The 27,903-nt window shown below is 51.9% G+C and overlaps 10 protein-coding genes across 10 annotated transcripts; 6 read left to right on the top strand and 4 right to left on the bottom strand.

Moving 5' to 3' along the window:
- Window positions 1–10: 10 nt before the first annotated feature.
- On the top strand, window positions 11–526 carry CPAR01_11220 (uncharacterized protein; the record flags this gene model as incomplete). Its single annotated transcript, XM_060495479.1, has 3 exons — window positions 11–112; window positions 224–423; window positions 490–526. The coding sequence occupies 3 exons, from the start codon at window positions 11–13 to the stop codon at window positions 524–526; spliced, it is 339 nt and encodes a 112-aa protein (XP_060345827.1).
- A 920-nt stretch (window positions 527–1,446) lies between these two features.
- CPAR01_11219 (uncharacterized protein) lies at window positions 1,447–2,561 on the top strand (the record flags this gene model as incomplete). Its single annotated transcript, XM_060495478.1, has 2 exons — window positions 1,447–1,898; window positions 1,958–2,561. 2 exons carry the CDS (start codon window positions 1,447–1,449, stop codon window positions 2,559–2,561), a joined length of 1,056 nt encoding a protein of 351 aa, XP_060345826.1.
- Window positions 2,562–3,175: 614 nt separating this feature from the next.
- CPAR01_11218 (MFS transporter) lies at window positions 3,176–4,869 on the bottom strand (the record flags this gene model as incomplete). Its single annotated transcript, XM_060495477.1, has 4 exons — window positions 3,176–3,326; window positions 3,386–3,824; window positions 3,880–4,448; window positions 4,529–4,869. 4 exons carry the CDS (start codon window positions 4,867–4,869, stop codon window positions 3,176–3,178), a joined length of 1,500 nt encoding a protein of 499 aa, XP_060345825.1.
- Window positions 4,870–5,568: 699 nt separating this feature from the next.
- Window positions 5,569–7,187, bottom strand: CPAR01_11217 (MFP1 protein; the record flags this gene model as incomplete). Its single annotated transcript, XM_060495476.1, has 3 exons — window positions 5,569–5,739; window positions 6,083–6,210; window positions 6,275–7,187. The coding sequence occupies 3 exons, from the start codon at window positions 7,185–7,187 to the stop codon at window positions 5,569–5,571; spliced, it is 1,212 nt and encodes a 403-aa protein (XP_060345824.1).
- A 417-nt stretch (window positions 7,188–7,604) lies between these two features.
- On the top strand, window positions 7,605–9,494 carry CPAR01_11216 (multicopper oxidase; the record flags this gene model as incomplete). The annotated part of the gene is made up of 1 exon (XM_060495475.1): window positions 7,605–9,494. One exon carries the CDS (start codon window positions 7,605–7,607, stop codon window positions 9,492–9,494), a length of 1,890 nt encoding a protein of 629 aa, XP_060345823.1.
- A 408-nt stretch (window positions 9,495–9,902) lies between these two features.
- Window positions 9,903–10,938, bottom strand: CPAR01_11215 (uncharacterized protein; the record flags this gene model as incomplete). The annotated part of the gene is made up of 2 exons (XM_060495474.1): window positions 9,903–10,826; window positions 10,888–10,938. 2 exons carry the CDS (start codon window positions 10,936–10,938, stop codon window positions 9,903–9,905), a joined length of 975 nt encoding a protein of 324 aa, XP_060345822.1.
- Window positions 10,939–11,352: 414 nt separating this feature from the next.
- On the top strand, window positions 11,353–13,050 carry CPAR01_11214 (FAD binding domain-containing protein; the record flags this gene model as incomplete). The annotated part of the gene is made up of 2 exons (XM_060495473.1): window positions 11,353–11,499; window positions 11,560–13,050. The coding sequence occupies 2 exons, from the start codon at window positions 11,353–11,355 to the stop codon at window positions 13,048–13,050; spliced, it is 1,638 nt and encodes a 545-aa protein (XP_060345821.1).
- A 1,083-nt stretch (window positions 13,051–14,133) lies between these two features.
- On the bottom strand, window positions 14,134–20,541 carry CPAR01_11213 (beta-ketoacyl synthase; the record flags this gene model as incomplete). The annotated part of the gene is made up of 2 exons (XM_060495472.1): window positions 14,134–14,794; window positions 14,855–20,541. 2 exons carry the CDS (start codon window positions 20,539–20,541, stop codon window positions 14,134–14,136), a joined length of 6,348 nt encoding a protein of 2,115 aa, XP_060345820.1.
- Window positions 20,542–21,688: 1,147 nt separating this feature from the next.
- Window positions 21,689–24,895, top strand: CPAR01_11212 (O-methyltransferase; the record flags this gene model as incomplete). The annotated part of the gene is made up of 4 exons (XM_060495471.1): window positions 21,689–21,715; window positions 21,774–21,954; window positions 22,222–22,469; window positions 22,529–24,895. 4 exons carry the CDS (start codon window positions 21,689–21,691, stop codon window positions 24,893–24,895), a joined length of 2,823 nt encoding a protein of 940 aa, XP_060345819.1.
- Window positions 24,896–26,285: 1,390 nt separating this feature from the next.
- Window positions 26,286–27,662, top strand: CPAR01_11211 (O-methyltransferase; the record flags this gene model as incomplete). The annotated part of the gene is made up of 1 exon (XM_060495470.1): window positions 26,286–27,662. One exon carries the CDS (start codon window positions 26,286–26,288, stop codon window positions 27,660–27,662), a length of 1,377 nt encoding a protein of 458 aa, XP_060345818.1.
- Window positions 27,663–27,903: the final 241 nt, after the last annotated feature.

Here is a 27,903-nt window from a genome sequence, read left to right as displayed (position 1 = left end):
AACAGACAGCATGGGCTCTCTCGAACAACCAAAGCGCAACTTTGCTTATAGCATCTACGTGTATAAGAAAGCAGACCAAGATGAGCAGAGCCATCACAACCATATTGAGAGCGTAAATACTCCGATCATCAAACCACTTCTTGAGAAATATGGAGCTGTATCCTATACTGTGGCATGTTGAACGTCCTGCGTTCGTCGAACAGATTGTCTAACACGTCAATAGACCCACAACGATGCTTCCGCCAAAGCAGACTTCAAGAAGCTGTTCCCTGACGCGCCTAGTGCCATGTTACTGGATTACGATTCGGTCATCTCAATAATCGTACCCAATATTGGGTGCATAGAGAAAATGCGTGACGATCCTGACTTTTTGGGCAAGTTCATCCCTGACCATTTTAATTTCGCTGATATGAGCCGGAGTCGGTAAGTTGAAAATCATCCGTGGCTGCAAATTGACTTAGCTCCCTCAATTGCTGATGCTTAACTTAGCTGTGTTGTGGGATGGGCAGAGCACTATACGTTCTAGCAGGTTGGCCGAAGAGTAACTGGAATAGACCCATTACTTTGTTGTCTGAAGTTGTCCAAATTGCCATGAATATCTTATTTCTTTGATTGAAACACTCATTTCTTCGTGCATGTATCAATGTTCATGTTTCCATCATTTGCTCTTCTAGATGCGATACATATGTTTAAGAAGCCATGTCGAAGCATCGTAAGGTAGACCCTAACGACTACTGTAACTTGAACTCACTGACGCTCCTCGGCCATGTCTTCAAGTCAAGCTTCCCTGAACAAGTGAAGACGTGTCCCGGACTTCCAACTAAGAGAAATATCAATGGACAGCTGATATATCGTATGGCCATTTCCTCACCACCTTCGAAGGATTCCCAATAGCTGTATGCCAACCTACAAGAGTTGAGCGTGGAGCCTACACGTAGCGGTAGGTCCCACACGATCTGTGGCTCCAGATAGGTCCAATGAAGTTTCTTACTTTTCTTACTGCTGTCTGCCGTACTATGGCCTCGGAACAAACAACTTGAGAACCTTCGGCTAGTGTCATTAGACGGTCAAGTGAGCTCCTTTTACATCGCGATCTTCGTCTCATCCTTAAGATACCCGAATCTGGGCCGGCCGTGTATGTGCAAGATTGTGATTTCGTAGGGGTCACCTGCCTGTATCCACCGGCAACACCTTTCATCGAAACTGAGACCCGTGCACAGCGACCGGGAACTCAATCACCGCAAAAACCAGGGAGCATAGCCCGGCACTTGTTGCATCGGTGACAAGAACGCCGTGATCGATATGAAGCTCGGAAGGCCTGCTGCTACGGCCGAAGCGCACCGAATTATTGGATATTAAAGGTCAACTTGTGCAAGTGTTCGTCAGGCGTTTACACCACTTCAACAGTCAAGCTCATAAGTCTGCACCAATAATAATTTGCCCATCATGCCTACTCTTGAACTGAACTACGCCACAAAGGACGAGCTGGCCTTCCTCGACACCGAGGTCAAGAGAAAGCTCAAAGTCTCCGGAGACAAGATTGAGTACACCGCTACTGAGCTCGCGGAGAAGGACAGCGAGGAGCGCGCAAAGCTCGCTGGCGTGTACAACTTGAACAAGGAGTCTTACGATGCCACCCTCAACTATCGTCTCTGCCCCACCAAGGGCGGCGACGAAATGATCTGGGGCGGTACCTTTGCCCAGATGCGCCGCAAATACGACCCGCGGCCGGTCAAGATCTACAACGCTCGTGGCAAGGAGTCCGAATTCAGCCTGGACAAGACCGGATTCCAATTCGAGCATTTCCCTACTTCGTACAAAGACTTCCCGTGGAGTCCGATCGATGAAAAGCTCAATAAGATCTATAATGCCGAATGTGAGGAGTTCATGAGAAAGCTGTAAGTGTCTCCTAGAAAAAGACGACTCGCAACTTTTTACTGACCTACCTAACCATCAGGACCGGAGCGAGTGATGTCCGTGTTATCTCCCACATCATCCGCCAGCGTCAGTGGGAGAGCACAGACCCCGAAGAGGATAAGGACAAGCCGGACATGGCCATGACAGACGGAGGTCTGCTCTCCGCCCGCTTCGTCCACATCGACCAGTCTGACCTAGGCGCCAAGCGCCGCCTTTATGATGACCTTCCTCCCGGAGAAGGCGCCAAGCACGACGGAAAGCACCGTTGGGCCATTGTCAACCTCTGGAGACCCATGGACGAGGTCCACCGCGAGCCTTTGGCCCTGTGTGATGCCAGATCCGTTCGAGACGACGAGCTCCACGACACCATGCACTGCGTTCCCTTCCGGTGGCCTCACAAGCCTACTGAGAACCATATGTGGCAGGTTGCGCCGCCCGAAACGCCTGACCAGCATAAGTGGTGGTTCCGCGGCGGTATGACGAGGGACGATGTCATTCTCATTAAGATCTTTGATTCTAAGAAGGATGGACGTGCCAGGCGCACTCCTCACAGTGCTTTCCCTACGCCTGATGATATCGGTCCTGCGAGACGAAGCATCGAGACTCGATTCTTCCTCTTCTGGGAGGACCAGAGCTGCGAGTAGAAGGATGCAGGGCAGGATAGCTACTGCACACGGACTAAAGTAGATTGTAGCATATGACTGAATTTAGCTAGGCGAATCAAGTCTCCTTCCTGAGCTTTGCTGATTGCCTCGTCCATGAATTTCATCTTGCTATCATGTAGCTATCGATTCACTACAAACTTCGCATGAATGAAAAGGGACTGTCAAATTTCTTTTGGTGTCCTTTTAGATCAGAAAACTATTTAGCCCAACACTTGTTGCACTCAATCATCGAGACCTCAAAAAGCTTCGAGGCAAGCCATGACCGGTAAGAGTTGAGGCACCTGAAAGATGGAATTCGAACGAATGACCTAAGTGATACACGTACAAATATAATCTGCAGTATGCCTTAGGAAATTATGAGTTCGGGACTTCTAACATAAGATTGAGAACTAGTTGATATGCGTATGCTGTTCTAATCCTCATTTCCAATCTACTTATCCTCAAATCACCTCAAGTCAGCCTCAACTTACACCCATCCCACATGCGGCGCGTTTGCAAGAGCTGCATGGTCTATCGACCACTGTTGTCTCCTCCGACATAAAGTTCAACACATACTCCATATAGTGCCCGCTCTGATACACGGGCCTGAAATCTCATCGTCCGTATGAGGGCGACCACTTGCTGCGAGCTCGAATCTTGTCCCCATAGTGATAGAAAAGGAATGGGATAGGAGCTAAGACTACACCAAACAAAGCCAGCAGTGAAGTCGCACGGGCGACGCCAATCGAAGTGTACATGGATGTACTTGATGCAGTCAGTAAACACGGCGGTAAAACGCTTAGGCAAATTCCGAGAAGACTCACGCAAATACTGGAAATCCTGACGCAAAAAGGGATCGCATGAAGGTGTTGGCCGCGATCGCCGAGTTGGAGTTAATTCCATAGCAGTCCACGATGTAGTTCATTCCCTGCATGTTTATCAAGATGATGCCAATACCGATAGGTACGCCCGCAACAATCTGCGGCCAGGGGTCCGTCGATGGCGAACTCGTTGCCGCGAACCAGAACATACCGACGGGCAGACAGACTGTCCCGATCATCATCAGCAACAGCCTGTTTTCCTGTGGGCGGCCAGCCTTAGGATCCGGCGACAACTTGGTGTTGACTGTCGCGATGATGAGCGCGCCACCAAGGATCGTACCCAACAAGATGGCAAGGAGCGGGAGGCCGGCAGACGTGGAGTCCCAATGGCGCTCGCGTTCAAAAGACATTGGGTAGGCGAGGAAAAAGATGTACATGAGTCCTATGGTGTCGTTAGTCAATAGTTTGTTGCAAACGTGTTTAAGATCGTAGCATACCGAAAACGACGGAGATGTAAGTGGACATCAACAAGAGGATGGGCTCCAAAAAGAGCATCTTGGCCGGACGCGAGAGGCACTTCTCGACAATGTCATTGAGATTGCTCTCCTGCTCTTCAGACTTTGCTCGCAGAGCCCAGTTGCGCGTCATATGACGCATTCGCTTTGCTCGTCTTTCTAAGAGGATCGGGGAATACGTCTCGGTCAAAGCTGGATATGTGACCACGGCGACGGTAAGGGCAAAGATGGCCGTGATGTTGAAGATCCACCGCCATCCCAGTAGCGGGCTCTTGACAATGACTGAGCCGATCATGGGACCGAGGACGGGCCCGATCATGAGAAAGGTTCCCGTGCAGGGCATGGCGAAGCCCCGCTGCTTCGGTGTCCAGATATCGGCGAGTGTGCCGCTCAGAATGGCGGACGGCGCGGCGCCGAAGACACCCTGAAGGAAGCGGAATACGAAGATTGTGTACAGACTTTGTGCACTGGCCGCCGGGAGTTGGAGGAGGGCGAAGGTCACGTAGCCGACCATCAAGGGGCGCTTTCGCCCATAGCGTTCTGAAAGAGGCCTGTAACGTAGGGTGGAAGTCGTTAGCTCAGGCACTTTCACAGCTCATTGGCGAGGGATGCAGGGGTAAGGCTCTCATACCCGAAGATGATGGGGCCAACAGCAAACCCAAGCATGAAGAGCGAAGTACCGCCAAAAACCATGTTCTGCACCGTGGTATTATACTCAGCGGCAGTTACGCCAGCAGCTGCGCTGAACACGGACGACGAAAAGGTCGTCGATAGCACATACAGCGCCAGCGCCAGCGTGATGAGCCATTTGCGGGGTGTGGGCAGGTTCTGGGGGCAGCCCTTGTCATCTGGGCTGAGCCAGTCGACGATGAAGTCACCGCCTTGAATCTTGGCGATGACTTGCTCGTCGAGGGACAGTGGCTCATCTGCGTAAGTGACTTCTGCTGGACTTTCGTCTGCTGGCGGCGCCATGGTGGATGTAAACCTTGCACTGAGCTGATTGTCACGGAGGTTTAAGATATATACAAAAGGAAAGAATGGAAAGATTGACTTTGAAGAGAGAATGGTGAACGGGAATAGAGTAAGTTACAATTTGTCCAAAGATCGTAGATATAGAAATGCGGACTTCACTTTAGCAAATGAGTGAGAACACCCACCTGAATCACTGAGAATGTTCTTGGAGGTCTTGGGGGGATTTGACAGTAATCTCGTTCCGCAGGCGAAGGGCCCAATGCCGCTTTGCTTTATTACAGGGGCAGACTTCACGAGGACACGGTGACCATGGCTCAGGTCGTATAGGAACAGCCCGACCGCTGAAGCCCGTCTGCCGTGTTACACCTTGAATACCAGTTGCCGTGGAAGCCGGATCACGCAATTAAGAGGTTCAAATGAGCATCATTTTCCTTCCTAGGGGCTGATCACTAAAGCCGTTGCACACATAGCTCGGGGTTTGCTCTGCTTCATACCTGAATGCTTCCCGATTGTTCCGGGAACGTATAATTAACTAGGTTGAACTGACGCGCTGATCTTACCGTATCATTGGGATAAGGCCTGGGATCTGCTCCTTGTACCGTTTCGACGGTTTTCCCGAGCGAAACGTAGCCATTGAAAAGCATGGAGGGACCACCTATCAACAATTGTATTTTGCTTAGGCTGAATTCTGCTAAAGGGCTAGTTGTGTTGGGTGCGGCAATCGATCCCCGAAACCCAGTCGCCGCCATAGGGCCGTCCTTCGGCAAAGTCAATCAGTAACTTGATGGCCTCTGATACCTTGTGGCTCAGCCAAGCCGGTTGGAATCGATTACGACATGAGTATTCCTGCGGATCATGGCCTTTCAAAGCCTACAGAACTCTGAGAATATGTAATCAGATTAGGACTTAAGCACGTTAGGTGGCTTGATCAACTATGCGCTGTGGTGCGATACTTTCCAATGTTAGGTGTGGGAGTCAAGCAACAGCAGTTGAGGGGTCCATTAAACAGGCGATCATTGGTACTTATTACATGGTCACCACAACACCATTGACGGAAATCGCGATAATTGTCCAAACAATAGAATTGTATTCCGTTCACTTAAGCGTACACGTCTTAATATTTCTCACTGGCGATGCTTCGCAGGTGTGCCTCCCAGCTTGCTGTTGTCCACCTCGAGGAAACCAACCGTCTCTTACTTCTTCGATTCCTTACCGTGAGGAATGCAAGAACGGTCAGTGAGAAGGCACCTGTGGCCACGACAAATGTCTTCCCCATGACCTTCCACGAAGACGGATACAAAGCCGTGTAGGCCCGAAGCTCATTGAGCAGTGATTGACAGGCTAAATTCACAAAACGAAGTTAACACACAAGGCTCTAATAACTTGTACTTAACTTCGAACTTACCTCTGTGCCCCGAGGGAACCAAGACCCCATCGAGGATGTGGGCGACGCCACCGAAAATGAGCACATCCTCCTTGAGGATCTTTGCTTCATTAACGAAGAGGTTACCACAAGAGTCACGACTGACGGTGACTTTCATCCCACTCAAAGTCTTGTACTCGTTCCCTTCAGCAGAGAAGGCGCTATGATAAAGAACCCGGTTGGGAATGGCATGATTTGCGACTATCGTTGCCAGTTGCTCCGGTGTAAGAGATCCCAACGCGGAGCTCCACTGTCGTACTGCCTTGTCATCCGGCAGAAAGACAGTCACGTCCTTCATGGCCTCCAGAATCTCCCTGGTTTTTGATCTTTCAACTAGGTCCCAGAACTTATGCAGGTTGCCCAGGTTGGTGGTTTCTGAAAGGTTATGCGGCAAAACAAGGTTGCTATCGATGGTGTGTAGGACACCATTGTCGTGGGTAATGTCCGACTCATTGATTGGCATGACCTTTTGGATGCCGGATTCTGCGGATAATGAGCCGTCGATGATGGAGAGCTTCACCGCCGGGCCATCTGTGACGTTTGTCAAAATTGGTGGGCGCAAGACAGAGTGAGCGAGCTGGGCGTCCGTCTTCAACGAAGGATCTGACGACGTGAAGACTCCCTCTAGAAAGTGGTACTCAAGAATGGCACTGGCTAGTGCTGGGTCGATAGTGCTCATGTTTAAACCCCAGTTGGCGAGACCAACGAGCGCGTCATCCGTCATTGCCAGGAACGTTGACCTCTCAGCGGTTTGGAACCTTTCCAGTAAATCTAGGTCCTTCAGGAGATCGTGAAGCATCGATAGCGACCCATGGCTGATCAGAGCTTGGCTTAGGGATTTGGCGGATGCACTGCCCAGCAGCACCGCTGCAAGAGCTATAAGTGAGAGCCGCATTTCCTGCAGCAAGAAGACGGAAATGAAGTCAGAATAAGATAACGGTCTGAAGTTGACAAGCGGAGTGCTACTGAAGGGAAACGTGTACAGACGATTGATGAACTATTGTCTGAAATGCAATGGCTGTGGGCAGGCTCGGGGTTATGATACTCGACTCAGCACCGACCGGTCTTCAATTCCCGCTGGGCCATCTTCGCTACAAGTGTTCGGCAAGTTTCAGCGAGTCTAACGCCTGTGCTTTCCCTGTGAGATGGCATCGACCAAGCTTCATTCCCTCCCGCGCCCAAGCCTCCAACTTACACCAGCTCCCACCTGCTTCGTGGTCTGGCCTATCCTATTCAAACCAGAGGCACTTACACACTCGTCATATTTCCTTGTTCCAATAGGTCCACCAAGTTTTGAAATATCAGTATCACAATGCATCCTGTTCATCTTCTTTCTTACCTTCTGCCTTGGCCGTTATCCAGCTGGTCATCGGCAATATCGCTGGACGCTGGGACGTCCAACGTCCAGCAGTCAGTACAGCGCACCGTGCGCTTCGAGCTCCATCTTACAGCAGGCCAAGTGGACGCTCTCGGTGCTGGTCCACGAGCTGCCATTCTCGTAAATAACAGCTTCACTGGCCCTACTCTGCATCTCAAGCAAGGGGACGAGGTCGAGGTCATAGTCCGCAACTACCTGCAGGAAGACACAACTATACACTTTCACGGCATCGACCAACGCAAGACACCTTGGAGCGATGGAGTACCGGGCCTCACTCAGAGTCAAATCCATCCCGGTGCCTCGTACCGCTATCAGTGGACCGCAGAGCAGCCGGGAACGTTCTTCTATCACGCTCACTCGAAAGGACAGCTGATGGATGGCCTCTACGGCGCAGTCATTGTCGACGCACTACCGGAAGTTGACAGGCCTTTCCACCTCATCAATGGGAGCCTGGAGGCTCAACAGGCAATGCGGAGAGCTGAGCAGAAAATGCAGCCGCTACTACTCGCCGACTGGAGTCAGTACAAGTTTGATGACTTTTACCATATCGAGGAGATTGCCAACTTCGATCTCGCCTGCACGGATGCAATCATTGTCAACGGCATTGGGTCACAGTACTGTCTTGACCCGGAATCCTTAGACAGCATGACGAACCCTATTATTCTTAAGATGCTGCAGGATCTCGGCGAGGACCATATGACTGCGAAGGGTTGCGTGCCTCCGATCCAGGCACTTCAAGGTGACTATGATGTGCACCTAGGCAAGCTGCCCGCCGAGTCAATCCGAAAATGCGTAGGCGGCAGAAATCCCAAGGGAAACTTCACCGTCAATGTCGACAGCAAGGAAGGCTGGGCGGCCCTCACGTTTATGAACGTTGGCGGGCTATATCCTCTGCAAGTCTCTATCGATAATCACGATCTACATGTATATGCTGTCGATGGACAATACATCAAGCCTGTTGTCACAGACCGTGTCTACATTGGCAATGGCAATCGGATATCGGTCCTCGTGGAACTAGACCAGGAGCCAGCCCGATACATGATAAGGATGGCCAACGACCTTCTCAACCAGATTCTTGGGGGCTTTGCCGAGTTGGCGTACGACGGAGCGACACAGCAGCCAAGAAATACCCAGCCCAAGATGAACTATGCAGGACAGCCTCTCATCAAAAATATCCGCTCTTTCAAACCCGAAGAGGGTCGTCCATTTCCATCCCAACAGCCCGCTCGCAGACCGGATCGCACATTCAAGCTATATCTGAGGAAGCCAGGCCGCCCTTACGGAGCATACGAATGGAGTCTATCAGGTCAAGAAGTATACAATATGACAGCCGAGGAACGAGACCCGCCATTCCTTTTCAGACAACCCGACGAGGTGCCCCAGAGCGAGCTCATCCTCCGCACCCAGGTCGGGGAGTGGATTGACATCATCTTAGAGACCGAAGGCCCCTTTGCGCAGAGCCACCCGGTTCACAAGCACGGCAACAAGGTCTACTTCCTCGGCTCCGGGGTCGGCAAGTTTCCCTGGGCCACCGTTGAGGAAGCGGAGCGAGCTCTTCCGCCCGGGGTATTCAACTTTGAGGATCCGTCGTACCAGGATACCTTCACGACGCCTGATATCGCCGGAGATGCACCTGCTGTGTGGACTGTCGTGAGGTACAAGGTGGAGAGCCCTGGCGCTTGGCTTTTGCATTGCCATGTGCAGACTCACCACGCTGGCGGGATGGGTGTTGTCATGCTGGACGGGATTGACGAGTTCCCTCAAGTTCCGACGACTTATCTGGAGTGGAATGGCTTCCAGCCGCCATCTTTGGACTTGAGGTAGCATTGATCATAGATCTCAACATCTTTTGCAAGCTTGTTTCGTTGCTTTAGTCGTTTGAGCTGCTACATGTAGCTAGCGAGATTGTAATCCTTTAATACCTGCTTTTCCCTTTTGCTCGATTTACCTACGCGAACGGGACGAATGACTAATTGTTGTTGACCCCACGCGTTGTAAGTTGACCACCATTACTCGTGCCCCCAATTCGTTGTCTGGAAAGCCTGAAATTGGAAATCGGCACTTGGAGCCGATTATATAGCTTGAGTCCCCTTAATAAAACAAATTGTGTTAAATTATGTTTGTCACAATGGAAAATGCGCTTTTTGTTATAAGAATCTCCAATTACCTTATCAATGGATTTTTCAATTTGCTATCTGAGTGCTGTGTAACAAGAATCTAACATTGGCCATCCTAAGCCGCATTTCTAGGCTTCGGGGCCGAATTCCAGGGCAGTCCGCCGTCGATAGGCTCATTCCGGACTCTCGTCGCAATCAGTTCCTCAAACTCCTCCTTCGGCATGATGGGCAACTCGAGAAATCTATTCCCCTTGCCATCCCAAGCCGTAGTATACTTTCCGCCAAAAATGGTGTTATGAATGACCAGAAACGTAGCAAAGATGGGCGGCGTAGTCCCTTCCGCCTCCGCCCTTCTGAACATAGCAAGCCCATCCTTGAGCTTCTCCTCCCCATCAACATGCTGAACAGGCCACGTTTTGCCAGAAAGCCTCTCGGCGATATCGAGCATTTCCTTTTGTGACGTAGTATAGTCCTGGATGAAGATGGCGCCGCTCTCCATGTCACTAGACTTGGCAAAGATGTTCGAGACGGCTTTGGCGAGGGTAGGTCGTCGCGTCACACTAACACGGTGCGTCACGTCGCTGACCTGCAGCGCGGTCTGCTCTTGGTAGTTGTACATGTAATTCCCGTTCAGCACGCACCCAAGAAGAGGGCCCGTGGCGATGATCGTCCACTTCATCCCACTCTCGTCTGCCCTTTTCTTCAGGTGTTTCTGGATCGCCACTGCGTCCTTGTAGTAAGGGAACTCGGCAACTGCGGGGTTCGTCGACAGGGAAGTGAAATCGCTGGGGATAAAATGCTTCACCGAGCCAGCCTCGACGGCGGCGTCGATTAGTTTGTACTGGTGCGGCCATCCCGCGGGGCTGATGGCGGAGATGACGGCGTCCTGGCCGCGGAGGGCGTCGGTGACGCTTTCTGTGGAGGTGTAGTCGACGACGCGGACGTTCGGCGCGTTTTCCGGGTTAGATCGTGATAGAACAGTAACATCATACCCGGCGTTGACCAGTTCATCGTAAATCTTTTCGCCTACGTAGCCTTTCTGTCATTCTTGTTAGTTGCTTTCGCGGGCAGATGCTTTAGCTGAAAGGTCGATTACTCACGCCTGCGAGTGCGACCTTGCGGATGGGCGTATCAGTGGTACGGCCTGGCATCTTTGGAGTTTCGATAGTTACAAATCGCTTCTGCTAGGCTCTTGTCTTTTGAAACTTGCAGCTTCAACAATTATCAATTACATTAATGCTGTCTCCTCGCGCTTTATGGAGGCAAGAGGTGGTATAATCAAGCAGCTTGGGCCCGTCCCGGGAAACGGAGACGCAGCCGGGAACAGGATGGTCGGTCGCCGTACGTGCATTTCCCGCTGTCCCGAAAAGGCAATTTCAGAATGGGCGGGAAACAAGCAAAGCTCGGCAAGTCGACCAGTGAGACTAAAGCCGAGTAATTAATTACCCGATCAGTGAATGCTATGAAATTCGCAGCTTCCCTCGCGATCAATGGGCCTGGTGATTAATGTTGGCATCGTCCATTGCAGCGCAGTACAGCCAGATCATTTCCAAGAGTTAGCAAGCATGTTTGGTGCAGGTCTCCAACAGATTCTGCTTGGCCTGCCAGGCCTGTCGTCTTTCCAAGTTGACTCTGTGCAATCCCCTCTTGGGGGCAGCAATGTCAACCCGGGAAGCAACGTTCACGGAGCCGTGGCTTCATCGTCGACTTGTGTGAGTACTCTTTCTTGTATCTCTCTATTACGAGGCATCATACTAACTGTCTCTCAATAGTGCGAAGCTCTGGCTAAATCGATGGGCAATGACGTTGTCGCCTTCCCCAACGGCCCAGCTTATAAGTCCTCTATCGGCTCATACTTCAGCCTCAAAGAAGCCGACCTGAAGCCAGCATGCGTCGTCATGCCCGAGTCAGCCCACGACGTATCGCTCGCGGTCCGCACACTCACGGCCGGTGCCGAAGCATGGAACGGCAAATGTCAATTCGCTATTCGTGGTGGCGGCCACACCCCCTTCAAGGGTGCCGCCAACATGGAGAACGGCATCGTCATTGACCTCAAGAATATCCCCGCTGCCGGCATCTCCGCCGACCACAAGACCATCACCGTGAGTCCCAGCCAAACCTGGGACCAGGTCACGGAGCAGCTCGATCCGTTTGACCTGAGCACCCTCGGCGCCCGCGTCGCGGGTGTAGGTGTGGGCGGCGCTGTCCTTAACTGTGGAACCTCCTTCTTCTCCCCCCGCTACGGCTTCATCTGTGATGTGGTTGAGGAGTTTGAAGTCGTACTTGCAAACGGCGACATTGTCCACGCCAGCGCGAGTCAGCACCCCGATCTCTGGAAGGCCCTCCGCGGCGGAGGTAACAACTTTGGCGTCGTCACCGCAATCACCATGAAAACCTTCCCGCAAGGCAAGTTCTGGGGCGGTCAGACCTTCCACGACATCTCCACGCGAAAGAAACACTTCAAGGCCCACGAGGCCCTCGCCTCGATGCATCCATATGACCCCTACGTGCACTACATCAACAACCTAGTCCTCAGCAATGTCACACGAAGCTGGTTCATTGGCAATAGCCTGCAATACACAAAGAGCGACCCGCCCGTCATCGAACCGGAGGTCTTCAAGCCCCTCCTCGCCATCGAGCAGAAGCCCCTTTTCCCCGGTGGTCCCTCCAACACCATCCGCGTCGACAACGTCACCTCCATTTCGCGCGAGTACGCTGCACTCGCATCCTACCCGAAGCGCTGGATCTTTGCCACCGTCAGCTTTGCGCCCTCTGCTGACATGATGGAGGAGTTCTTCCAGCTCGCCGACGCAGCCTTCACTCCCCTCCTTGACCTCGACGGCTTTGCGGTCGCCATGGCGTACCAGCCTGTTCCCATCGTCATGTCGGAACGCAACGGTGCCGTCGATTCGTTGGGGCCCGTTCAGACGCAGGGAAATCTTGTGTACATCCACTTGGGCATCTCCGTCGACGAGAATGAGAGGGACAGTGACGAGGCCGTGGAGAAGACGGTACAAAAGCTAGTGGAGGATGCTGAGGCGAAGGCCAAGAAGATGGGTTTGCATAGAAGCTATCTTCAAGCGACATACGCTGAGAGCTGGCAAAACCCCATTGAGCACCGGAGTAAGAGCACTCTGGAAGAGCTACTTGCGACAAGCGAGAAGTATGATCCGCACCAGGTCTTTCAGAAGCAGGTTCCGGGTGGATTCAAGTTGCCAAAGGTACCGAGTACCGGAGGTGGTGTCAGGGCCGATCTCAAGTGATGACGACGTGAGGACTACATATTGCTAGTTAAACTTAGAGAACGCGTAAAGTTTCTCATGAACTTCACTTTCCTGGCATTTCGTTACATTGATCGAGACCAATGGGCATCAAAGGTGGAAGAATTCCTACGTGTGTATTTAGCTACTACCTAAATTGAGTCAAATCTAGCGAACTATTACCTTTCTAAATACTGCTCGAGCAACGACTGTTTTGCCGTGATTAGAGTTAAGTCGATTGATGTGTTCATCAGTATGAATTCATGCTGTATCTAGGTGTCTGATATGATTACTGTTTGACTGTTTCACGTTGGCTGTACTCAGCTTAGTCCTACTCAATCATCTCACAAAAGCGTCAAAAATCGTGATGAACTATGAGCACGATCCCAATTCGGTATCGCAAAAGCCCGAAGTATGTCCGGATTCGGATTCGATAACCGAAAGTAAGTATTGCTATCTGTGCTTTCGGATTCCGAAACCCTATGCGAACGATTATTATTCCATGTTCGATTTGGGATAGAGTCAGGATAGAGTTGATGTCAGTTTCCGCCGAGTCTCCCCACTCGGATGTTTGAGAGTAGCGAGCGTATCAAAGTCTTGCTTCCAGCTTTGTGACCGAGAAGTTAATGACAGTTAAGAATAAACGCATTGTCTACTTTTGTCAGGTTTTGGATGATCAGGAAAAAATAGATCGTTGATCGATTAGATTCGCGTCGCGAAGAAGTTACCTTGACCACTTCAAGGCGTACTGCTATCCTTGACAGAAATTTGATGGCCGACCCCGACACGGTCATAACTTGAAATTTAATACCAGAAGCACATGGTGTGAACCTGAGAGTTTCTAGATAGAAGACTAATGTAAAAAGGGAAAACACATTCTAGACTGTATTTACAGGAAGCTCCGATGCTCTACAAAGGAAAGTTCAAGACTGTTATGTGATCGATCAAGCATCAAATCGGCGATTCTTCCACCGAACGGACTACTTCGACATGCCAACCAAACGCCTTCTGAAAGTAAAGATCCCCTCGCCCTGAACTCCAGGAAGAATAGTATAGTGATGAACGAAAGAATGAAACAAAGTGAATTTAGAGACCCCGTCTGATAGCGTCGACCAATCTGTCTGCGCCGCTACCTCGCATCATGCTGAAGTGATGCTCCCCCTCAATGACCGTAGTCGTAATAGACGCACCGGGGAACAGCAACGCCCACTCCCCGGGTCCGAAATTTTTCCTCTTCTCAGTGAGGAACTTCATCCCCTCACAATCCTCGCCTTCCATCATGGCAGGCGGCAAAATCGGGTACCGAACCCCATCAAAAGCGCACTCCCCTGCCCAGATGATATTTACGTGTAACTTTCTGGCCGCCTCGGGTGACATGGCGGGCGCATGATAGTCATGCAGAAGTTCAGTTGAGGCGCGGAAGTGAGGCATCAACCACTCGGGCGGTTCAGACTGCTCCGCGCCGCGACGCATCTCGTTGCGGAAGATGCCGACCTTGTTGCAGTGGTCGTAGAATCTGTCAGGCAGGTGATCCAGGCCGTTGTTGGGCGGGGGAGAGTCAATAAGCGTGAGAGAGGTGACTTCCTCGCCGGCGGCAATGAGTTCTTGGGTCACTGCGTAGGCGAGAATACCGCCCGCTGACCAACCTCCGAGACGGTAGGGGCCACGGGATTGCTTCTGACGGAGGCCGGCGATGTAGGACTGTAGAACCTCTCGAAGAGTATGGTCGTACATTCGGCTGGGAGTTCTATAGGGAGACTTGTTAGTAGTGAATCAGAGTGGCAGAAATAAGCACGTTATTACTTACTTTGCAAATGGCGAATTGAAGCCAACAAGTGCCGTAGTCGGCGAGATAGTCGGAAGACTCAAGTAGGAAGTGGCTACTCCACAGCCATCCGGGAAAAGGAAAAGAGTCTCCTTGGCTTTCGTGCGGGAACCTTGGAGGTACATTGACCACGCCGGTGGAATTGTAGACACGATAGGAGTCGATGGAACGGCTTTACCCTTGAAGTCTCCAGCGCTTATGTCGATGACCTCAAAATAAGAACCAGGGGTATCAAGCCCATTGATTGGCGTCATGGCAGCGGAGAAAGGCGACGCCAGGTTGTCGAGATCAGGCGAGCCCACCGACGAAGCATTGTCAGATTCAACGCTTGTGATGTCGCTCTCATGCCCAGAAGACTCTGTCGACGACATCGCGGTGCCAGAAACACGCATCCTAATGTCGCCAACAGTGAGACACTCCTCAAATAGTGCCCGTTCTGGAAGGTCAACGTCAAGCTCGTCGCGCAGTCTGCCGCAAATCACAAGTGACAAGAGCGAGTCGATACCAATGTCAGCGAGGGCGACATCGTCGGCCAGCTCCTTCTCATCAAGACCACTCTCTTCAGCCAAGACTTTGAGAGCTACAGGCCAGGAGTCTTCTGTAGCTTGTTGCGCAGTGGGAGCAGCTTGAGTCTCGGCCAGAGAAATGTCTCCAAAGGTTGCCTTCATGTCCGAAGTGACGATTGCCTGGGGCTGTAGTGGTTGCGTTTGAGACTTTGCCGATGAGAAGCCACCCGAGACCTTCTTCATGGCCGAATTGATGATGTAGTCCATAAGGCGCTTGGGGACTCCCTGTAACGCAACCCCACCAAGGATACCGATGAGGTTCTCATTCTGATCGAAGATGATAACATCTCCAGACCACAGTTTGTCCTTGCCCTCAGTCATCTTCACATATGAGTGGTAGGTCATGTTCGCATCGAGCTTAGGAGTGAAGAGCTTCATCGACTCCCATCCATGGTTGACAAAAAGCTCCTTGTCAAGATCGACAGACTCATTGGCGTTCATAACAAAGCCAGCTAATTGAGAGATGGAGTCCAGAAAAGCAGGATTGGAGAACCACTTTCCATTGTCAGGGATGCCCTTGAATGACACAGTACCTGCAGCTTCGTAGGTGTTGTTGCTGAGAGTGATGGCAGACAGGCCGCGATACTTGGGGTCGAAATCGGCAAGCTGGCCAACCATCTTGTAGATCATCGATTTGCTGAACCGGAAAGTGCTCTCATCTCCTCCGACCTGCGCCTGGATGGCCTTCATGCGAATCTTTGCATCCGAAACAGCCTGAGCGAACTGAGACTTGGTCTCATCGATTTCGGTGAAGCGGATTGAACAGTTGGCATGCTGCTCCATGGTCTTGTCGTTGCCGTCGAGGGTAGAGAATGTACAGAAGAGAGACTTCTTCGCCGCATCAAACTTTGCCTCGGTGCGAAGGACTTGCTTGAGTCCGACGTCATTGGCGACGAGAGCACTCTGGATGTGCATCTCTGCCACCTCGGTTCCGACTGCGTCGACGTCCATGCCTGTCATTTGCTTGACATACTTGCCAATCATCTGAGCAATGTCTGCATAGACGGAAGGAGTGCATAGAGGTACACCGTAGACCTTGTGACCTTGAGCCATGGAATGAACATCGTCAGCGTTGAGGTCGAGATCGACGACCACCTCACCGTCAGAGCTTGACTGAAGAGTGTTCTTGACCACGTTATAAATAGACGAGAAGGCCAAGTTGGCAGGCCCCATGATAATGGGAGCATCACCTTTGCGGAGACTCCAGTCATTGGTGTACTGCATCCAGTACTCCTTGAGAGTCCATCCGTAGGAGGGCAGTTGAAGAACCTGCTGACATTCTGGAAAGTCGGCATGGTATCTAGACCATTCGACGTTGGCCCCAGCCGCATACATGCCGGAGAAGGCATCGGTCATCAGTTGCCAGGTATCAATAGTCTTGTGTGCAGATGCGAACGTCTGCATCGTAGATCCAACGACTTCCTTAACCATAGGAGCAACAACAGGCGCGGGACCAATCTCAATGGCGATAGTGCGCTCATCCAAGATGCCTTCTGCCTTGGCGACAGATGCGGCCTGCATGATGTTGACCGGCTTTCTGCAATGCTCAACAAAGTAGCCCTCGCTGAAATCAGTGGCCTCGCGAAGAACCTTGCTCAGAGTAGGCGAGATAACTGGGATCGTAGGGCGACGAATGTGAATACCCTTTGCAATCTTCCGGAACTGAGCAAGGATAGGGTCAACCTGAGAAGTGTGGAAAGCGTGTGCAGTGTCGAGAACATGGCAGCGCATGCCCTTCGACTCGAGAATGGTCCGGGCTTCCTTGACATGCGCAATGGTTCCGCCGAGAACGATGTTGTGCTTCCTGTTGCGGCACGAGACCTCGAGGTCGCGACCGACAACACCAGGAATAGCAGCGAGGACTGTAGCCTCTTCAGCCATGACGACGAGCATGGCGTGCGTTCCCTGGGCTAAGTGCTCCTCCATCAGCTGAGATCGCTTTCCTACCAAGTAGAGGACGTCGGCTTGAGAAAGAGCACCAGCGGCATAAAGAGCGGCGTACTCTCCAAGACTGTGACCGACGACTGCCTTGGGGGTGATGCCAAAGGACTCCCAGAGCTTGCAAAGAGCCATCTGGAAAGAGACGTGCGCCAACTGGAGGGCAGTAAGCGAAGCACGGCTAAAATAGTCCCGCTCCTCAAATAGAGGAAGAATCGACGGCAGGCCCATCTGGATGCACAAGTGGTTGTAGCGCTGCAAGTTGTTCTTGAATGAAGCGAACCGGGCGTACAAGTCCGCACCCATACCAGCGTGTGGTGAGCCTTGGCCTGTGAAAGTAAATACGAAGCCGGGTGTTTTGGCCGGGGCAGGCAGAATCTTCTCTCCTCCACTACGGGCATCGAGCTCTTTCTGCAGCGACGACTTGAGTTGGGGAATACTAGTAGCAGTCACAGCAACTCTGTACCGATGGTGCATACGGCGGGCGGTGGTGGTATAAGAGAGCTTTGCGAGGAGATTGGGGTCTTCACGCGGTGCCGCACCATCGAGCCATTGAAGAAGGTTGCCAAGATTAGAGACTAAGGATTCGCCCGTCTTAGCGGAGAGCGTCACGACGTGATGGCGTCTCGGGTCGGGGCCGGTGTAATTGTTGAAGACAGGAGCGTCTTCCAGGACGATAGCGGTGTTGCCGCCTGCGGCAGAGAAGTTGTTCAGCAACACTCGGCGGCTGTCATTCGCGGGCCTGACCCAAGGGGTCGCGACAGTAGCAATGCGAGTGTTACGAGCTTGAAGATCTGGCAACTTGTGGTTGATCTTGGTCTTGATACCAATGTGAGGAGGAATGGTCGAGTGTTTCATCATCATGAGGACCTTGGCAAGACTGGTGACTCCAGCAGCAGCTTCGCCATGGCCGACATTGGACTTAACGGCACCAATATGGAGAGGGTTGGTAGCTGGGCGGACTGATGTGCCGCGAGCCGTCAACGGAGACAAGGTCGTCACAACGGAAGTGGTCTCCCCTGCGTCGCCAGCCTGCGTACCCGTACCGTGCATCTCAACGTAGCTGATGTCGTTGGAGCTGACCTTGGTCTCGGCAAGTATATGCTCAAATAGGTCCTTCTGAGCAGCGGCATGGGGTCTAGTGATGGACTCTGCTTCGGCATTGTGGTTCGTGGCGACCCCCAAGATGCAAGCCTCAATAGGGTCCTTGTCCTTCTGGGCGTCATCCAGTCGCTTGAGGATGATCGTGACAACTGCTTCGCCGCGGCAGTATCCGTCAGCGTCATCGTCAAATGTCTTACAGTTGCCGGTACGGGAGAGGAAGTGGCCTCTGTCCAGACCAGCCGTCATATCAGGATTGGTGAGGACATTGGTACCTCCAACAATGGCGGTGTCAACCTCGCCGCGCCACAGAGCATTGCATGCCAAGTGCAGCGCAGCCAAGCTAGAGCTGCAAGCAGTGTCGATAGTGTAACTGGGACCGCTGAATTTAAAGTGATAGTTGATGCGACCCGGAATGAATGCACGGTTGCCGCCGGGAATGAAGTAGGTATCGATGTTTTGCGCACTGTTTGTCTCCATCCAGTCGTTGCTAGTGGCACCAAACCATACACCTACGCGGTGCTTCTGAGTAGACGGAGTACGGTTCGGCACGATTCCCGCCTTCTCGAGAGCCTCGGCGGCAGTCAAAAGTGCAAGGCGCTGGGCAGGATCGACTTGTGCGGCCTCACGGGGCGACATGTTGAAAAAGGCTGCATCGAACTGCGGTGCCTGATGCAGCCAGCAACCAAAGCCGGTGCCAGAGACGTTTTTCACAGATGTGTCTCCAACATGAGCAGAGGCGTTCCATCGAGAGGCTGGAACCATCTCGTGAGTATCGACACCCTTGTGGAGGATATCCCAGAATGCGTCCATAGTATCAGCATTGCCAGGGAATCTGCCGGAAGCAGCAAGGATGGCGATAGGAGACTTCGAAGCACCACCATCGGCACCGAGAGCACCATTGCCTGCCAGCGAGGCAAGCTCTTCAGCAGCTAGAGGGGACCTCTCTTGTACACAGTAGGAATCTGACGGTAGAAGTCGACGAACAGGGGAGACAAGGCGATCCGTGCTGTGGAATGCAAAAGGCTGAATAATCACATCTGTGATGCTGTCCGTCGTCGTCTTGGCCGAACGTCTAACATGCTCAGCTATACGGACCGGCAATTGCTCAAGCGCCATCTGTCTCTCAAGACAGTCACGCGCAGCTTGCTCGAGCGCATCTCGGAGGCTTGCCTTGGTGGAGTGCACTTGGCCCTCGGTGCTGGTGGAGATGACAGGAATGCGAGCCAGAGACGAGCTACTCAGTGGAACACTAGCAAGGACTTGCTCGATATCGTGCTCACTGTAGAATAGTGCAGAATGGTATGGGGAAGTGATGCGCAGCGAGGCTGAAGTAGGTGCAACTGACTTGCCGATGTCTGAGGCTAAGAAATTGGAGAGAACTCCGGGCGGTCCAGAGACGGTTGCTTGATTAGGCCCGATAATGGCTGAAATATACGGGGTAGTCGTCACGGGCAGGCCAGCTTCAGCAGCGTATTGCAGCAGAGCGTCGGCAAGAATCTTCGGGCTGGATCCAGTCACGGCGCGAGACCACGAATCGAACGTGCTGGTAGAATCGGATATCTCATGCTTGTTGGTGATTCTATCAGCGACGTCCCATGCGAGCGCGCCCAAGCGAACGGCAACAGCAACGGCGTGAAGCGCGGGTGAGAGAAGACTAGGGGCGCTATGAGCACAGCTCACGGCCGCAGCAGCCAAGGCACCGGTACAAATTCCGGCCAAGAGGCTGTTCTCGGGTGTGGGATAGACTTGACATCCGCTGCTATGTTGACGGATGAAGAGGCCAAGTTGTGTAATACATGTCAAGGCTTGTACAAGACAGGGGTTGAGGGTACCGGAACGGTATGATGACAGGAGATCTGCCAAGGAAGCGAAGCGTGGACATCGCGCCTGTTGCTCTGGAGATAGGCGGGCAACTTCGTGTTTCAGCACTCCACAGCTTCGCTCGAGGAAGTCGATCACGAGTGGATCATGGTGAGATTGTACCAGACTACGCAGCGTGTCTGCGATGTCATGTGTTTGGTCGCCAAAGACATAGGCGAGTACTTGATCTTGACCCGACATGTTGGAGGAGTCTGAGTTGAAAATAGAACAAGGCTGGGTAGTAATTGCCAAGATAGAAGAGAGGATTGGTGAGAATGAAAATGGTTCAGATGAATCAACAACTCAGATCGAGAATTCGGAGAAAATCTTTGGTCTAGAGAATGATAGGCCGAGTACAGTTGAGTGTAGAAGAGGCTGTGCAGTTGAGTGTGCTTCCAAGAACGACTATACGAGGTTGCCAAGCTGGTCATGTTATATCCCAATCGTCATGATGAATCGTCATAATCGTTGCAGAATGTCCCGATCGGTAATCGTATAAGCCGGGAAAGGCAAGCTCGTATAGCTCTGTCTTCCACCTCTCAGAGAAAGCCACGGCATTTCCATGTTCGGCCTATCATCGTTCAGGTGAGATTAACAGCCTGGCCTGGGAACCGGCGGGCTGGTAAGGCACGGAGACATTGTGTCATCTCGGGCACAGGTAAGATTGCTACCTAACAGCTCTGAGATGTCTTGATTAAGCCGGTAAGTCACCGTTCGATTAACACCTGAGACACGGTTGTGTGTTCCGGGGCATCGGTAAGGCCCTGTGGACCTAGGGTCTCTCGGGAATGTGCAAGTGTTGCCAATTCTACACATGTCGTACACATTCTCAATGGTCCATTACTAGCCTCGATGTCTGTGATATCGACTCATCCCACCCGAATCGACGAGCACGAGCAATCATAGGGCGTCATAATACAACATGTGTAACATAGAGAGCACGAGCCTAGTCGACTTGGATCGAAATCGACTAGTAAATCTTCTGGATCGTTGTTCAGTCGAAAGAAGCGCCAAACTCAACTTTCTCTACACGTGTGGATTACATCACCCAACTCAATTTTCACGTTTTTCATACCATGCAAGACGCAAGTGATCTGTCAAAGAAAGGTAAACTAAACTGACTCAAGGCTTTCCTCACAGCACGCTGAACATTCTCCGATGTAAAGCCGGTATAGGCTCCTCCCTCGCTATAGATCAGCTTCTCTCCACGGGTAGTTCCAAAACCCGACTTACTGGCCAAATCATTCTACCAACTAGCTTCGCTGATTTCCTCTTCACTAGGAATTTGCTATGTCTAGTCACTTCTACAAACAACATTGTTGTCTAGGGCTTCGGTAAGCGGCAAGCCATGAAAGGAGACTCTGGCTCAGCAGGAGTATACCCGATTTGACCTCGCTCAAGTAAAAAAGCTCCGACAACATGATCTCCGACAGTCAGAAACTAGTCTACCCATTGTAAACTCTCAACCTTTTGCTGACCGGGGAATTGAAGTTTGGCATTCGCGAGTTTCACTGTCAGGACGACCTCGGGAACCTGCCCCTACGGGTTCCACTTTTACCGGTAATTGGCTCTACACGATTGGTAGATCTTCGTTTACCGTCAAAATGACGGCAAGTATACCCCGAGCCACCCAAACAGCTCGGACTCGCACACACAACTAGATTGATTAGCGATCCGCGCATCGCTTTGGGCAGCTGTCTCGGGAAGCTTTTTCTTGGCACAGAGCAATTGAATCCAAACACCACACTTCGTAAATCGTCAAACCACCCGAGCCTAGAAGTTGGAGGCTGCTTTAAAATGTAAATCGTCCAATTCCTCGCGAGTGATGTGTGATGAATTGGTAGTCTTCCCGCATCCCTTTGCCACAATTGATCCCGTCAGTCAGGGCCCCTCATATTACACTCGTTGCAATGGACTTCTATCAGAGACTGAGGAGCTCACTGGACTCAATTGCGTCTCACGGAGCTGAGCTTCTCCGTCAATCAGACAATGGATCGATTGCGGCCAGTCCTTTCGAGGACAAGTCGAAGGCTGTTCATAATCCTCGCAAAAAGCTCATGGAGTCGGCAATGAAACTTCTCCAACTGGCGACTATGCCTGAAGAGTACCTTGACCACCTGGCCAATGAGGTAAGCATCTATACTATTCTTTGCGATTAACATTCGCAACTAACAATTACTTTTCACAGTACCAAGAGTTAACTTGCGTCCGATGGCTTGTGGATCTCGATGTCCTACAACACCTCCCTCAAGACGGCTCGATTGCATACGCGGTGTTGGCAGCCAAAGCGGGCGTTCCCGAGAAGCACCTCAAAGGTGTTGCTCGGATGGCTGTGCTCAACGGTTTCCTGGAAGAGCCTACATCCGGCCACGTCTCACACAGCCGGTCGTCGGCCTTGCTTGTTCGCGACGAAAATTTCATGAGCTGGGCCCGATGGATGATGAACTACTCGATGCCAGTCGCGTACAAGTTCCCTGAAGCAACCCGCCGCTGGGGCGACACGGACGCCAAGAATCAGACAGCTTTCAACGTTGCCGAGAATACTACAGATCCGTTCTTTGACCACATTCGAAAGAACCCAGACCTCACATCTGTGTTTTCGAGCTATATGCGCAATGTCACAGCCTCCCGGCCTTGGAGCTTAGCGCATGCTGTAGAGTGTTTCGACTGGGCCTCGCTGCCAGAGGGCGCAAAGGTTGTCGATGTGGGCGGTTCTCACGGCCAGCTCGCGGTCCACGTTGCCTCCAAATTCCCACATTTGAAGTACATTGTGCAAGATCTGCCAGAGACGGTTGCGACTGCTCAGCGGGCATTCGATGCCGACACTAGCATCGATCCAGGAGTCAAATCGCACATCCAATTCATGTCTTCAGACTTTTTCAAGCCTCAAACAGTTTTGGATGCCCACGTCTACTTCCTTCGCATGATCATCCACGACTGGCCTGATAGAGATGCTCGTATTATTTTGCAAAATCTTCGGACTGCACTCGAGGCAAACCCTAAAGCCCGCATCGTGATCATGGATACAATTCTCCCGCCCCCAGGATCAACAACTCTCCAGCACGAGCAGCAGCTGAGAGTTCGAGATCTCATGATGATGCAGGTCTTCAACGCCAGAGAGCGAGAGTTAGAAAACTGGAAGGATCTGCTCAATGACGTGGGGATGGAGATCGAACACTCGCGTCAGCCTGACGACAGCGTCATGGGGCTTTTGACCGTCCAACTTCAGTCTTCCGCACCCGGCAGCCCGAACGACTTCATCCAAATCAAGAAACCCATTATGCCGGCGACGGAAAAGCGGCCAGTCCTGATCATGGGCGCTGGCATTAGCGGTCTGTGCTTGGCCCAGGCACTGAAAAAGCACAACGTTCCCTTCCGGGTATTCGAAAGAGATCCCGCGGTTGATTCGCGGCCCCAAGGATACCGCCTCAAGCTTCGCAGAGACGCTGCCGTCGCACTGGCCGAAAGTTTGCCCGAGGAAGTCTATCAGACTTTTCAGACATCATGCGCCACCCTGGCTATCGGGGAAACCGACTTTAACCCATTTACCGGTCTGGTGGTCAACAGTCGCTCTGGCGGTGGGTTGAGCGGCAAACTTGGCCTTCACCCCAGCTACTGCGTTGACAGAGCTGCTTTTCGCACTGCTCTGATGACGGGTATTGAGGACCAAATCCAGTTCAGCAAAGAGCTGTCATCCTACAAGGCAGATGTTGATCAAGGCGTTGTTACCGTTACTTTCAAGGATGGTGAAACAGTGGAAGGCCGATTCCTTGTTGGTGCAGACGGCCTGCACTCAGTTGTGCGTCGCAATCTCGTTCCCAGCCACAAAATCAGGGACACTGGAGCTGCCTGTATCTACGGGAAAACTCCAATGACACCTGAGGTCCTTGAGAAGTTCCCCGAGAAGGGCATGAGATGGATGACCATCGTGTCTGACCAAACACCGATGCTGCAATCCTGCATCATCGGAGATGCGCCGGTGACTTTGCTTTTGGAGCCAATCCGTTTCAGCGAGGTGAGCCGGTCTCAGCATCAGCTTCCCGCAGATTACATTTACTGGGCTCTCATTGGCCCCGAAGCTCGATTCCGCCTAGACGGAGAGACGTCGACGTCCAAGGTCAGCAGCTCAACCTCTGCACAAGCGGCGGCCGAGGCAGCTCGTCTGAGTTTGTCCATCACGCAAGAGTGGCATTCCTCCATTCGGTCAGTCTTTGAACAACAGGATACGAGGCAGGCGACTCTGATTCGCGTCGTGTCTTCTGTGCCTAACGTCCCCTCATGGTCACCGTCTGCCATGGCGACCCTGCTCGGGGATGCTATCCATCCCATGAGTCCCTGTGGCGGGGTCGGAGCGCAGACGGCAATCTGCGATGCTTCCAGTCTTGCGAAGACAATTGCCGCGGCCCAGGGATCCCCTACAGCTGAGGATATTGGGGCGTTTGAGGAGGGAATGAGAAAACGTGCTCAACGAAGCATTTTGCAGAGTGAAGTCGGTTCGAAGAAGATGTTTGGACTTCGCTCGTTGGAAGATTGTGACGCCTGGACGGGCTTCTAAGACCTCAGACCCACAGATTGATAGTGAGAGAGATTAGTAGATTCAAGCATGATTAGCGATTTCCTCCACTATTCTCAATAGTGATCGTGGCGCAAACATCACTCATATGAAGCGCTTCAGAGTCAAGAAAGGTCTGCCGAGCTGTACCCTGGGATCAAGAGTCATGTCCCGAGCTGTGATGCAGCGTCAGAAAGCAAATAGGCATCACCTCGGCAGGTCGGCACCTGAAGGCGGCATCAACTGTTCACACTCTCGATCTTGGACTCATTGTTCAGCACTTTCAAGGCATGATGTTGTGGCAATGTCTGTATTGTCAGTGGTCGGTTCGCTTATCCACGCGGAATAGTTGAGTCGTTGTGCAAATTATGGTTAGGAGTTCGCACAATTTTGACTTCGAGTACAGACACTACTTACGTACTGCTCATTTCGGACTGTCAAGGGCTCTACGCATTTTAGATTGTCTAGAGACATTTGGAGCTGAAAAAGCTGAGAAGCTTCCCACCGGCACAAGGTTCAATATTGAAGACGACTGGTTGACACACATTCATCGGATGTCAAAATATTTCTAGATAAGGTGGTCAGCGGCCCACCTTGATTTTCTTGTACCAATATTCTGAACGAACTCGCAATCATGATGAATGAAGTGAATGCTAAGTGCACTGATGGAAATCAGGATCATTGAGTAAAGAACGAATAGACAAATTCATCAAAGGAAGCCGGCAACTTCACTTCGATGAAGAGAATCCCGAGACCCGACATCAACACCGATGTAGACTCCGAGATGGGTAATTGCATAAACGTAATCGGGTTTCAACTCAAGACGCTGGGTTTACGAATACCGTTCTGTTACAAAGATTCGTCTGAACGTTGTTAACTGGGCCGGCGACTTTGATTCCGGCGATTAAGACGTGTCCCGCTATCGCAAACTCTGTTTAATAAGCTTTGGTTAGCAAATGGCGCCCTAAATGGCTCCACTCATGACAGCAGAAACGGTCGGTGATCATTTACCCCATGTCCAAGCTTGTTCCAACCTCCCGTCCGGCATGATCTAAGGAAAACGGAGTCTTCCTCCGGGGCTTTCTGTCAGCCTTGGCGTCTGGAACCTTCACAGGGCGTTGCACCAGATCGACTTCTTGAATGACACCTGAAGACGACCGGCTCGCGGTGAAGCAACTCGGGAAGCCGGCGTTGTGTAAAGAACGATGCGGTGAGTTTCAATAGTGCGGGTTGACATTGAGTCTTAAATAGCTCTGATTAAAAGAACATCAACCGCCATGCCTAGAGTTACCTCATACCGTGCATTTTTCCCATATTACTCTCAAATCAGAAGCCTGTGCTTTTGTCATCAGATCAATCTCAGTTGATATCACCTTGCCCGCCAATCATCAAGATGCCTAGCCGTATTATCGAAGACGAGCTCACCGAGCTTGTCGCAATCCTGTCATCAGCTTCGGCTGAGCTGAATAAGTTTCTTTCCAATCGCGGTCTTGAAAAGCTCTCCACCGAAGCCGCCGCACCCAGCCTCGAGCTCACTCCCGAGAACGTGCCCTATTTCCAAGCAAAGACATCAATCGTCGATGCCGCAGAACGTGTTGTTCGTCTGGCTCGCGGACCCAGAGACACACTCATCACTCTGAGCTTTGAGCACTGCGCCACAGCTTCTCTCCAAATTGCCCTCAAGTACAAGCTAGCCAGCCATATCCCACTGGGAGGAAGTATAACATACGCAGCCGTTTCTGAGGCAGTCGGCAAGCCCGAGGTCACACCGGCCCTCGTCGAGCGCATTCTCCAGCACACGTCTTCCTATGGCTTGTTCGAGGCCCAGCCAGGCGGCACCGTCGCCCACAACGCCATGTCTGCGCTTCTCGTGACAGACCCTGACCTGGAAGCATGGATGGACCTGAGTGCCACCATTGCTTATCCGGCCGGCGCTTCTGTCCCCAAAGCGCTGCAAAGCTACGGCTACAGTATGGAGGCGAACGAGTCTGCCTACGGAGTCTCCATTGGCAGAAAGATTTCTCAGTTCCAGCGCTTCCGCGAAGCAGACGGTCAGCAGCTGCACGATATGTTTGCCCGCGCCATGCGCGGCATCGCGGTTGGCGGTGCCTACGACCTTCGTCACGCTGTTGACGGCGGATACCCGTGGCACTTGCTGGAAAAAGACCACATCCGTCTCATTGTTGATGTTGGTGGTGGCCCTGGTCACATTTCAATGGCTCTGGCCAAGAAGTACCCAAAGCTCCATTTCGAGGTGCAAGACTTGCCGGAGACCGTCGAAGTCGGGGCCAAGTCCTGCCCTGAGGAGTTAAAGGGCCGCGTCACTTTCCGTCCCCACGACTTCATGAAGCCTCAGCCTGAGCACAAGGTTGCTGATGGAGAAGGCATTGCCTACTTCTGCCGTTTTATCCTTCACGACTGGAGCGACAAGTACGCTCAGAACATTCTTCAGAGTCTGGCGTCATCTCTGAGACCTCAGGACCGTATCATTATCAACGATGTCGTGGTCCCTGAACCGGGACAAGAGAGCCGTGAAAGAGAACGTCGCATGCAGTCAGTTCCACCCCTCATTTGTCATAGCCTGACAGAACTCGTATTGACAAGCTTTAGTGATCGGGACCTGTTGATGTTGATGAACCTTAATGGTCGCGAACGTACAAGAACTGCGTTCGAGAACCTCTGCAGTGCGGTGACGCCTAAGCTCCAAGTGAAGACAGTATTCCGCCCTGAGCTCGGGGAACTTTCTCTCATTGACATAAATTTGGCGTGAGTCAGTGAAGTGGGGGGGACTTTTTTGAGGATCATCATGCCTATAAATCTTCCGTAACGACAGATAGATCATTGCTTCGCTGGGACGTTGAGCGAGAGGCTCGTATAGCTGAAAGGAGTATTTCCCGCACTTATTAGGGTCCCATGTATTATACAAGGAGGCAATCCAGGGTTCAGTCTGGATACGTAAGTAAGAATATAAGGAACATGGAACCGAAGAGATGGTTTTTTATTATTGTCCA

The sequence above is a fragment of the Colletotrichum paranaense genome (genome assembly GCF_030867605.1).
Source record: "Colletotrichum paranaense strain IMI 384185 chromosome Unknown Scaffold_9.1, whole genome shotgun sequence".
Taxonomy (NCBI): Eukaryota; Fungi; Ascomycota; class Sordariomycetes; order Glomerellales; family Glomerellaceae; genus Colletotrichum; species Colletotrichum paranaense.
The sequence above is the reverse complement of the archived record's forward strand: the minus strand, read 5'-3'. Positions and strand labels throughout refer to the sequence as shown.